Below are 12,369 nucleotides of genomic sequence, written 5' to 3'. Positions count from 1 at the left end.
CACCTTCCCAGCCCCTAAATATGACATTTTAATCCAGAATTCTCTAAGACTTAATATTGATGCAATGTTCATATAAAATGTCGGGATCGTGGGCTGGGAAGGTGGCTCAGTGGTAGAGTGCTTGCCTCGCATGCATGAGGCCCTGGGTTCGATTCCTCAGCACCACATAAGCAAAAAGGAAAAAGCCGGAAGTGGTGCTGTGGCTCAAGTGGTAGAGCGCTAGCCTTGAGCTGAAGAGCTGAGGGACAGCACCCAGGCCCAGAGTTCAAGGCCCACGACCGGACCCAAAAAAAAAAAAAAAAAAAAAATGTCGGGATCGTAGTGAGCACTCTGAAGTGCCTACAATGGGCCAGGCTTCTCATTGAGTGCTTCTTCTGGGTTTACTCATTTGAGGTCCCCAGTAGACTTTGAGATAGGTGCTGGTATCATTTTTATCTTACAGCAGCTCAGATTTCAATTGTCACCCAAGGTTACAGAATGTAGGTGTGATAGAGCTCACAGTTGTAGTCAGCGCAGCTTGTTTGTAAATACTCGATGCTGTGACCCTGCTGTGAGATGTATAGAGAAGCATATCCTAAATATGGAGATGGTTCTTGGTTGTATGACTTTTTAAAATAATTGAGAAAACTTCAAATTAATTATGATTTCTAAAAGTAGAATTGCTAGTAAAATTACAGTGTATTCCACTGGTAGTTTTTATACAACCATTAGAAAAATTTTAGCCTGAGGACTGTGGCAGTGTGGAAACAAATTCTGTGTGCTGTGATTAGCCCTGTGGGAAAACATCAAATAAGTTAGCCTTGTTCTGGAAACTTGATCATGTTGTTTAAGAGGTTCTTTGTTCCATCAAATAGTGTGATTAAAAATGTCTCAGGAAGTACTTTGTCATTTCCTAATTATTCAGGTTTTTGCCTATAGGGATATAGGCTCGTTTTTACATAAAAATTATAATTACATCAAAAATGCTTATTAGTATTTACTTTAAATATTATCTCTTAATATATTTAAGGAGTGTGGTTCATTCTAAAGTAGACTCTTCAAGCTGGGTATTAGTAGTACTGCCTGTATTCCAGTGCTCAGGAAGTTGAGGTAGGAGAATATAAGTTCTAGCTTAGCCTGATCTTCAGAATGAGAACTTGTTTCAAAGAAACAAAAAGAAAAGAAAAATCAACTCATCAAAAAAGTAGAATCTTCATATAGTAATGTGTATATTTAAAACGTGAATTATCTTTTTTCTTTTGTTTTTGGCCAGTCCTGGGGCTTGAACTCAGGGCCTGGGTACTGTCCTTGAACTTCTTGTCCTCAAGGCTAGCGCTCTAGCACCACTTCGGGCTTTTTGTGTTTATGTGGTACTGAGGACTCGAACCCAGGGTTTCATGCATGCTAGATAAGCAGTCTACCACTAAGCCATATTCCCAGGCCAAATTTGCTTTTCTTTTGTGTAAATATTAGTTAAATGGCTAGCAGACACTGCATCTGACTGGTTTAAACCCTGTTATATACTGTTATATTCCAGCCAGATGAGGAAACAGAGGCAGGAGCCTCACTTGAGCTCACGAATTCAAGGGAAACCTGAATAATAAAGGGAGAGAAACCCTGTCTCAAAGTAAAGAACAAAAGTACAAAATTCTCGCCTTCCCTCCTCCCCGCCCCACATATATAAGATACTAAAGATCCCTTAGTATTTTAAGAGAAAACATGCAGTCAATAAGTTCTTTGTAACAGCATCTGTTCAGCTTTTCTCAGTGTTAAAATCTAGTGAATTGCATATCGATATTTTCCTTTTGCACATTCTAAATATTTTCTCTGTGTTTTAATTTATTCCAGGCATGTATTGCAAGAAATTGCTATCCTTCTCCCCTGAATTATTATAATTTCCCAAAGTCTTGTTGTACCTCAGTGAATGAAGTCATCTGCCATGGAATTCCAGACAGACGGCCCTTGCAAGAAGGTGATATCGTTAATGGTAAGAAATATGTAAGTGCAGCCTCGTCACCTTGAGCAAAGAAACAGCCAAAGTTTGGGGAGCTGTTAGACACTTCCCTTTTCCTGACTTGCTTCATTAACTTAACATTTTCTTCTACTCAAATTTGATAGCACTGTGAAATCTGGAGAAACCTTAAAATTTTTTTTTTATGGTTCTGTGCATGTTGATTCTAAGGTATAACAAGCATTATTTTCTCAAGGCCTATCTCATGTAATTAGTAAATAAGTAAAAAATAAGATTACAATGTGAAAGTACTGTTGAATAGAGTGCAGTTATTTTCGTGGCCAGTAATGGTTTTGAAATCATCAAGACAGGCTTCTTACCAGAGAGAGAAACCCTTCATAATAGATGAAGACCTGAAGAGCTCAGAAGCCCTTGAGTGAAATGGCTTTACAGACTTCTGTGCTGTACTGTCTTAGAAGCTTCAAGGCCTTTTCCTGTGACTGAAGAGCAGTATCAATGAAGAAGCTCCACTAGGTGGTTTTTTGTTTTTTTCTTTTTGTGCCAGTACTGGGGCTAGAACTTAGGGCCTGGGCACTGTCCCTGATCTTGCCTTGCTCATGGCTAGTGCTCTACCATTTGAACAGGAGCTCCACTTGTGGCTTTTTGGGGGATAGATTACTGGAAATAAGTGTGGTGGTCTGGACTTTTCTGCCCTGGCTGGCTTTGAACTGTCATCCTCAGATCTTTAGCTTCCTGTATAGATAGGACTGAACTACTGGTGCCCAGCTTTAAATGGCATTTTTTACTATTAATGAAATTAGTATTTTTAGGATCCTAAAGCAATCTGAGGAATTGAGCTTGAGTTAATTCTAACCCAAACGGACCAATTGTGGTGCTGGGTATGAATGACAGAAGAAATTTAACTGTAGCATTATTTTTATTAAAGCTGCTACTGCTTTTAGTTAGTATATCTGTTTGTATAGAGTTCCATAGGTTTTTGAGGTCAACCCTATTTTTTCATGCAAACTTTTTTTTTTATGGTGTTGGGGTTTGAACTAAAGGCCTCTCACTTGCTCAGCTGGTCCTCTACCACATGAGACATGCCTGCAGCCTGGCATTTTCCTGATTCTTTGGAACTGGAGCTTGTGAACTTTTCTGTCTCTACTGGCCTTGAATCACAGTCCCTCTGAATCTCAGCTTCCTGAGTAGCTAAGACTACAGGTATGACTTACTGGGACATGGCTATACCTGTTATTTTTATTACATGTACATTGTATGAGGCTTTTCAGGAATGTGTATGTTGTGCTACTGTATTGGAGGTTGACTACAACAATCATGGTATTAACTGCTGATTTAATGTGCTTTTTAGGTGAATATTTAGTGTACTGTAGTATTAATGTAGTAGTCTGTGTTTTTGTATATAGGGAAGGATGAGTATTCACAAACAAATGAAAGGCAGAGGAGCTTTAACAAAAGAAATGTATGTTAATTTTCCTATCCCAGGAGGAAAACACTTGTTAAAGATAATAAATGAAAATATTATTTTCCATTTAGTGTCAAAATGAAGCAAACTTGTCAATTTAATGTTACCAACTCTATCTTGTGTGATTGTATCCCACATGCATTTTTCTTTGGCCACAAATGGTGTTCTTGAAGAGTATAAAAGCCACCATCTCTCTTGGGCTACTATGTGGCTGTTTCTTCTCTCCATAGTGAGTTTACCTGCACTGCCTGCAAGGAGCCTCTGGTAGATAGTAGCCGTCTGTTCACTGGTGTCTCATTTGAGGATGCAGAAGTTAGCATTTCCTTAAGGGCTTGATGCTGTGCTGGTGGAAAAACTAAGATCTATTTTGAAGTAAAAACAACTGTGGTCTTTCTATTTGCACATTGTTTTGCAGTGGACATCACTCTTTATCGCAACGGTTATCATGGGGACCTGAATGAGACGTTTTTTGTTGGCGATGTTGATGAAGGAGCACGGAAACTAGTTCAGACCACGTATGAGTGCCTGATGCAAGCCATTGATGCAGGTCAGCTTCAGTGTCCTCATCTTTAAATTCAGGCAGGAAGGCATATGAGTGTTAACAAAGGCACAGACCTCGTTCTAGCTTAGTAACTTCCTCTTTATCATGGATCTGTTCTCTTCCTTCCAGTGAAGCCCGGTGTTCGATACAGAGAATTAGGAAACATTATTCAGAAGCACGCCCAAGCAAATGGATTTTCAGTTGTTCGAAGCTATTGTGGGCATGGGATCCACAAGCTTTTTCATACAGCCCCCAACGTTCCCCACTATGCCAGTAAGTGCTTCCCAAAAATTTGGTTATTTTACTTATTGAACAAATATTTTATTCAAACCTAAAAGGGCCTTCTCGTTTGAATTGATTAGAGTAATATATTAACAGGATTCCCAAAATATGTATTCGCTCAAATACAAGTCAAGTTTAGGTCTGGCTTAAATAGCACTCCAGAGTAGGTATGTTTGATCACTGTGCCTCCAGCTCTGTGGCTCTCCAGGTCACTTTGGGAGTGGTCCGTGCAATTCACAGGTAGCGCAGGAGGAGGGGAGAAGATTGGTAAGGGTGCTTGGGAGTGTTACTGAACCAGCTTGGAATTGGCTTATGTTTGTTTTCCATTGGCAAGAGTTCGGTCATATAATTATATCTCACAACAAGGGAGGTTGGGAAATAAAATTCAGCTGCAATTTCTGGAAGAAAAGTAAACCAGTTTTGGCAAATGACAACAGTCTGACATGTGTCTTGCCATCATTATTCTGATTCCTTAGGTGAAATCAGTTCATCTTGCTTGATTTGCTGTGAGCTCTTAGTTCCTGTCATAAACTATATACTATTAATTGGTACAAATGGAGGGGAATAACCAAAGTTGTGTTCTTCAACTTGAAAGATGTATGATAGAAGAGCAAGGGAAAAAGTGTAAGGCCATTAATGTGTTCCAGGAACCATTTCTCTGGAGGTTAGACATGCGCAGGAATAGTGTCATAAGTGCTAAAAGTGAAAGGCCAGGCACTGGTGGCTTAACACTTGTAACCCTAGCTACTCAGGAGGCTGACATCTGAGGATCTTGGTTTGAAGCCAGCCCCGGCAGGAAAATCTGTGAGATTCTTTACCTTTAATTAACCACCAAAGAAAGCTGCAAGTGGAGCTGTGGATCAAGAGGTAGAGTGATAGCCTTGAGCAAATAAGCTCAGGGATAGCCCCTAGGCCCGAGTCCAAGCCCCAGGATCAACACATAAGTTAGGTAGGAAGGAATTTCACACATGCAAGTGCACATTCACAAACACAGCTTGCGCCACTGTGATGTGTCAGTCTTCACGCTCTCCCTGTCCTTGTTTTTTCACCTGTGTAAATGGGGAATGGCACCTGTAGTAGAATTGCCAAGAGGACGGTGAATCCATGAGAAGGACTTAGAACTCTATAGGACAACAGCTCATGACCTGATGTTCACTTTTATCATGACAGTGATGATGGCAGGCATTATCTCATTTGATCATCATAACCCCAATCCCAACTCTGAGTAATTTCTCATCCCTCTGTTTCTTTGTGCTTTCTGGTGCTACACCAATGCTAAGACCACCTGCATGTTAGGCAAGTGCTCTCCCACTGAGCTACATCTCCAGCTCCTCTCAGCCTCAGTTGTAAAAGCAGATCTTCTGCTAACAGGCAGTTTGTTTGTTCAAAGTCATGCAGTCAATAATTATTTGCCAGAGCTAGGGTTGGTCCTAAGTTATGGAGTCATTGTTCTATGTTTCATGCTTTTCAGTAAGAACTACAGTAGTAGGGCACTACATCCTGGAAAATAACAGAAGTGTGGCTTCAACTTTGGTTTGCTAGAGGAGATGAGAAGCACTCTAGGTGAAGGAAAGCCTGAGTAGGTGCATCCAGCAGAGACCAACAGACAAGCTAGGCTTGGCTGAGTGTCTGTTTTGATGCCTGGCCTGGGCAGTGCTGGCTGTGAGGAAGGCTAGACAGGGAAGTCTGACTTCATTTCTGGGCATCTTCAGGAATGTTTTAGGGCAGAAGAGTAGCATAATGAAGCTGATAGTCTGGGAAGACTAACTTGGGCAGTGGTGTCTAGGATATATTGCAGATGGAAGCCGTGCAGGAGAGGTAGCCTGCTAGGCAGTTGTTGCAGTAGTCCAGGGATGAAGTGGTAAAATCCTGGCTGTCGATGGCTTTGAAGAGAAAGTGGAACAGGTGAGAAACCTGCAGGAGAAGCAGTCTCGTGCTGCACAGCAGCTGGTGAGGATCGGTACGCGCTCACTCGCAGACTGCATCCATCCTCTGAGTTACGCTTTAGAGTGTGCAGCCAGCTGAACAGATGCTCTGGGATAAAAGGTTAAAGGTGCCATCAATCTTAATAAGTTTCTGTAGTTACACAACAAAAAGCTAGGTCAGAAAGCATGTAGCTGACTTCATTCCTGTCTCTAAAGCTCTGATGACCTGAACACTCCCTTTTACAAACTAAGAACCTGCTCTGAATATGGTGGTGGCAGCGGCTGTGGTGGCGGCAGGTATAAGAGAAATGTGGAGGGGGTGGGAATGAAAATCATTACCCTCACATTCAATGGCAACAAAACTGGACACAGGAGCATTTGTGGGGAAAAAGGGAGGGGGCAGTGCAGTGATGTCACAGAATTTAATGTCATTAATGTACAAGAGCTACCATTGGGTTTCATCATTAGATATAGAAAAATGCTAAAAAAAAAAAAAACCCCAATAACAACCAAGAAACAGGGCGGATATACTTCATTTTATACATTTGATATGTTTATGAAAGGTCAAGTGTAAACCAAATTTGTATGTATTACAATTACTTACAGAAATATTCAAGGAAGCTGTGTGTGTGTGTGTGTGTGCGCGCGCGTGTGTGTGTGTGGCAGAATTATTTTTTGAAATTGAATCTGTTTTGGTTTGTGCAGCAAAAATTTTTTTGGTCATAGGGTTTGAACACTGTCCCTGAACTCTTGGGCTCAAGGCGAGTGCTCTACCATTTGAGCCACAGCATTACTTCCTTGGTTTGTATTCTATTTACCCAAGTGAAGGAGGAATCAGGATATTGTTGAATAACTTTCCTTCCGGAGATTATTAGATGAATTTATTTGCTGCTTACTTACGTCATTGGTGATGAAAGTAATGACCATAACAGCCATCACATTTGCAGTGTACATAACAGATAATAGAGTAGGTCCACATTTAATGAAGTCTTAGGCACACTCTGCAGCATTACAGTTCTGCAGATAATGTGAATTTGTTGAGTGAGATACTTTGGGAAATGGAAACTTTTAAGATTCTGAGAGATGAAGAGGAGTTGTAACTTTGCCAGAATACTAATGAGTCAGTTATAGAATGTTCTGGAATGTAGGCTTTGTATGTCAGCACTGTCTCACAGAAGTAGAAGATGAGGTATAATTTAAATTTCTAGTAGCCAAATTAAAAAGCACAGTATATGAATTGAACTCAAAATTTAGTACCCAAAATTTTCTCTTTGATTCTCAAGGGAATATGACTGATTCTGTATATATGAGTTGCATGTCATCATGAGAGCAAGTGCATGAGATTACAATGAGCAGTCTACCTTTACTTAGTGCTTGCTTTGGAGGATGCTTGTGAATTTAGAAGGTGGATTTGGAATCTGCAGTGAATATGTTTTGGCATAACCTCAGGCACTGGAAAGCAGCATGGTGGCTGCCTGTGAGGAGGCCTCCCCAGACTCATTGGCCATTCATTAAGTCAAGGTCCTGACTGCCAACACCTCCTGGAAATGCTGCCATCTGGTGGTTGGACTGAGCAGATGCCTCCATTCATTTATCTGATAACTTACCGATCAGCTCTTCGTCTTTAATTTGAAATTTAAAGTAGTTCTTCAGTTTTGTCTGAGATTGACTCAACAGGCCGATTCCTATTTTTAATTTTTTTGGCCTTTTTTGGAGGATGGTATCTGAAATCTAGCCTATGGACCTCTATTTTAATGTAGAAAACATAAGCAGAATGAAATGTGCCTAGAACAGTATCTGTCCCCAGATTGATGGTAAGGCCACTTAACTTCTGTACTCTTTCTTCTGAGCTGTTCAAGGGTGTGGGGCTGGCTTTCAATCTTTTTTTTTTTTTTAACTTTTATTTCAGAAAATAAAGCAGTTGGAGTGATGAAGTCAGGCCACGTGTTTACAATTGAACCAATGATTTGTGAAGGTGAGAATAAAAAACAATGCTGTCATTATTTTATTAATCTTTGGTTAGTCATTAGCATGGTTCTGCTCTACTGGCTTCTTTTGCTTCATTGCATGCCTTATCCCATTGGGACAAGCTTGGGTATTGTGCAGAGAACTGAAAATTCACAGGGTTGATAAGAAGATGCTAAATTTGCTGTTTGTAGGAGCCAAATGCTTCATTTCTCTCCCTCTTCAGAAAGTCCTTGTGGGAGGAGGAGGGGTTGTAATTAAAAGCCTACATCAGGCCTGTGGAGAAGTTCTTGTTTAGCGTAGGAGGGGATAGAAGAGAACAAAGGAAGAGCAATTGAGCCACGAGCTGGTGGCTCAGGTTTGTAATCCTAGTTACCTCAGGCAGCTGAGACCTGAGGATCGAAGTTCAAAGCCAGCGCAGGCAGGAAAGTCTGAGACTGTCTAATCAGCCACCAAAATATGAGAAGTATAGCTGTGGCTCAAAAGTGATAGAACACTAGCCTTGAGCGAAAAACAGCTCAGGAAGAATGCCTAAGCCCCGAGTCCAAGTTCTATGACCTACCAAAAAAAAGGGAAAACATATGTTGATCCACGCATTTTGATGCAGACAGAGATAAATGACTTATTTTCCCACTATTTCTGGCAAGGTGTTATCCCTGTTACACAGATGAATAAACTAAAGAGAGTAACTCAGTCAAGTTGCCTCTGTGGTAAGATTATAAATGTGAATTACTGGTATCCAGCAAAGTCAACGTCCTACTCATATATGCTGATTTGTAGTGATCTGTTTTCAGTGCCTTTATTTTGGACATACATCTGGATTTGTTTCACTTTTATTAAACGTGTTATGACACACTTAAGTTTAGACATCACCGTTACATCATTGGTACTAAAGACAAGACCGAAGTTGGAAAGGCTTTAGCTAAAAACAAAAGTATCAGTAGAAATGTTAATAGTGAATTATCTAATAGGTTTTCTTCTTGGTAGGTGCTTCCCTGTGGAGTTCATTGAGAAAATGGAAGGGTCAGACTAAGAACATGCTTTTGTTTATTTAAGGTGGATGGCAGGATGAAACCTGGCCTGATGGTTGGACTGCGGTGACGCGAGATGGGAAGCGGTCTGCTCAGTTTGAACACACCCTGCTGGTCACGGACACTGGCTGTGAAATCCTAACCCGGAGGCTCGACAGCGCGCGGCCTCACTTCATGTCCCAGTTTTAATTTGCCACGATGGCACTTTCTTACTGTACTGTGCGTTTTATTGAGAGTACAGAAAGGAAGAGGCAGTTTTCTTTTTTTGGTTTTTAAATCACTTGTTTTGACAGTAATCAGAAAGGACTACAGCATTTGGTGTGTGTCCTCAAGAGTTTGTCTTGGATCTGAAAAAGCTGAGAAGAATCAAGGAAATATTGCTCAACTCCTTTCAGTGCCCACAAGCCCAGTCCTCCCCGCAGCCCTGCTCACCACTTTCTTGTTTGCCCCTTGAGCACTTTTACTTAAACCTGCTTCTAGTTGCTTTTATCACTGCCACAAACTGGCCATCCAGAGCCAGCTGCTTTCCAGGTGAATGTTGAAGATGAGAATCCTTGAAAACAGCAACACAAATTGTACCAGATTTTTTAAAATTATATATGTGAGAAAACATATGCATACCTTTTAAACTCCATATATGTAATTACTGAACACTATGTGACCTTTGATTTGGGTTGATTCTGCTCTGACAGGATTATTTGATATCCTAATGGGTCTGTAGTTTTTATAGTGATTTAATTCCTAGTTGGGAATTGGCTTCTTCCTCCCCATGCTAATTATTTACCCTCGTTCTTGTGTGTTGGGAAGCCCTCACTCAGTGAGGCTCTCTCTCCAGCGTGGACTCTGTCAGTGATGAACGATGAACATTCACTTTGGAAGGAGGTTGTCAGGTTTCTTAACATCTAGAGGGCAGAAGTAACCACACGCCAGGTGGTGGTTGGCTGTTGTAGGGCATGAGGATTTTGTAATACACAGTGATTTCAAACTTCCATTGGTCAAAAATAGGCAGGAAGCCGCCTGTTTTTTCAAGGGCATGCCTTGAAGATGCACAGAGAAGGCCGATGGGTGCACTGTGGGATGATGGGAAAGCTGTGGTGGCCTTCTATGAGCACAGTGAGTTAGGTGTTCTGGGCATTAGACCTGGTGATGGTGAAAAGGAACCTGTTAAGTACTGTGGCTGTGCCTGGTGTGCTGAAGCCCACGTCCTACACACATCGTTGAGCAAGCTCCTCATTAGAAATGCCTCAGCTGCCTGAAACCTATGTTCCTTCTAGCAGTTGTCCAAATAGAAGTGTATCCGTTAAGACATATCAGATCATAAAGTCATTGTCATTAGAGTCTCCTTGACTACTGAGTACCGATGACTTGACCCATTACACTTATAGGAGATCATCTTTCCCAGAGTGCCTCAGACCTTATTGCTTTAAGAGAATTATGATAATGTTTTCATTACTTTTATTGTTTAAATGATTTAGTAAAGTGACTGAATCTGGTATAGACTTTCTGGGGGTATGTGTGTGAAGTTTTTAAAAACTTTAATATTTGTGAATGGAATGCCTTGTAATATGAATGTTAATATGTGTAAAGGGAGATTAAAAGTTTGAATGATTATCCCTTCACATCATGGTCATCTTTGCTGCATGTTTGGGATTTCAGAGGGAGCTGAGTGAGAGGGGATTCTGACAGGGGCGAGGTGGGGGAGATGGTCCAGGAGCCATAGTCATGACATTTTGTGTTAGGTGTCTGTAGTCTTCTTACAGTAATCTACCCTCTGCCTCCTTTTTTGTGGTATTTTATGGAATGACCCTTAAAAAAATCAGTTGGCTTGTAAGTTTAATGGTCATGAAGACATGGGATAAGCATTTGGACAGAAGACTGCGTAGACAACAGGTTGTATTTACTACTCATTACATCTCATGAAGGTACATGTTGGTGTCACATTATTCCTAATGCTGTTCGATCATTGGGGTCATTCAGATCTTTCAATTGTATAAGTACCTTTTTTTCCCCCGGGACTTGGGAGACATTTGGTATCATTCATGCAGGGATGTCCCTGCATTTATGATATGCATTTATGATAACCCTTGCTGAGATCCACTACTTTGCTACATTGGGCTACCGGCATTTTCTAAGTCTAGCATTAAATCTGTATTTATTACCTGACACTCTTTCACTTAAGTGCCTCTTTCCCCTTTTTAAGAATCAGTGTGGAATCATGGAGTTTTAAAAATTCTTATTCTACATTTGGCCAGTGGGAAGTCTCTTTGAGCTAGTTGGTGGGTTATTTTATATCATGAATACTTTCTTGCTTTTGTCATAGCAAGATATAGGTTGATTATGTATTTTTCCTGCCCCACACTGAGAATTGGTTTCTTTGTATGGAGAATGGTGTTTGGAAATCAAGACCTGAGTTCACCTGGGGACTCAGTGTACATAGGTACAGTGTATTTTTTAAATTTTTTTGTAATAAAATTTTATTTGCAACTGTAAGTACCCAAAGATCAAAGTAAAAAAACAAAAACAAAACAAAAAGTAAACATAAACAACCAGCAATATCTATCTTCTTGCTTACTCTAATGGCCAAAGGGAAATTCTACTGAATGTCAAATTAAGGATGACTGCACTCAGAGGCTAAAGGGCCTTGCTACTGCTCAGGCAGGTGTTAGCCTTGTTGAAGGGACTCATCTGTGACTTTCCTACTTAATGGGCTGCTGATCATAACTGACTTTTTATGCATAGTGTATTACCTAGAAATATTCTTAAGAAATCCCAAATACATTCTGATACACTTTAGATTACACACTGATCTCTCTTCCCTATAGTTAACATGCAGTTAACATTTCTCTCTTCCTTTTCTGAGAACTTTTGTTTTCAAACAATAACAGATTATCAGCTTTGGAGGAAATTGGTCATTGTCTTTAGAACATATGTGAGATAAGTTTCATCTCCTTTGTATTCTAAGTTTCATAAACCACGAGCCAGTTTTTATTTCTTGTTTTTAAATTGTGAATCTTAGGGGTAAACCATAGAGAAGAGGCAAAGAGAATATTGTAGTCTGGAGTTAGAAATAGTGGGGCTCTCATCTATCAAGCTTTTAGCTCAGAAGGAGTAAATGACCACTTTGTAACATGGCTTGTTTCCCAATTCCTTCATATTAGAAAATAACATCTGCCCATAATTGTTCTCGGAACAGTTTGTTTCAGAACGTAGGC

General features: G+C 40.4%; 1 protein-coding gene across 1 annotated transcript in view; it reads left to right on the top strand.

Annotated features, from left to right (window-relative positions):
- Positions 1–10,776, top strand: part of Metap1 (methionyl aminopeptidase 1) — a 36,183-nt gene extending 25,407 nt beyond the window's left edge. The window contains exons 7-11 of the mRNA XM_042701728.1: positions 1,828–1,966; positions 3,829–3,960; positions 4,084–4,227; positions 8,071–8,136; positions 9,183–10,776. Coding sequence (XP_042557662.1) covers positions 1,828–1,966; positions 3,829–3,960; positions 4,084–4,227; positions 8,071–8,136; positions 9,183–9,346 — 645 coding nt within the window. The 3' untranslated portion in view covers positions 9,347–10,776. The remainder of the gene's footprint in view (positions 1–1,827; positions 1,967–3,828; positions 3,961–4,083; positions 4,228–8,070; positions 8,137–9,182) is intronic.
- The last annotated feature ends 1,593 nt before the right edge of the window (positions 10,777–12,369 follow it).

The sequence above is a fragment of the Dipodomys spectabilis genome, unplaced genomic scaffold (assembly GCF_019054845.1).
Source record: "Dipodomys spectabilis isolate Male_0828 unplaced genomic scaffold, ASM1905484v1 ptg000297l, whole genome shotgun sequence".
Lineage (NCBI taxonomy): Eukaryota > Metazoa > Chordata > Mammalia > Rodentia > Heteromyidae > Dipodomys > Dipodomys spectabilis.
Note: the sequence above shows the minus strand (reverse complement) of the source record. Positions and strands in the feature narration are given on the sequence as shown.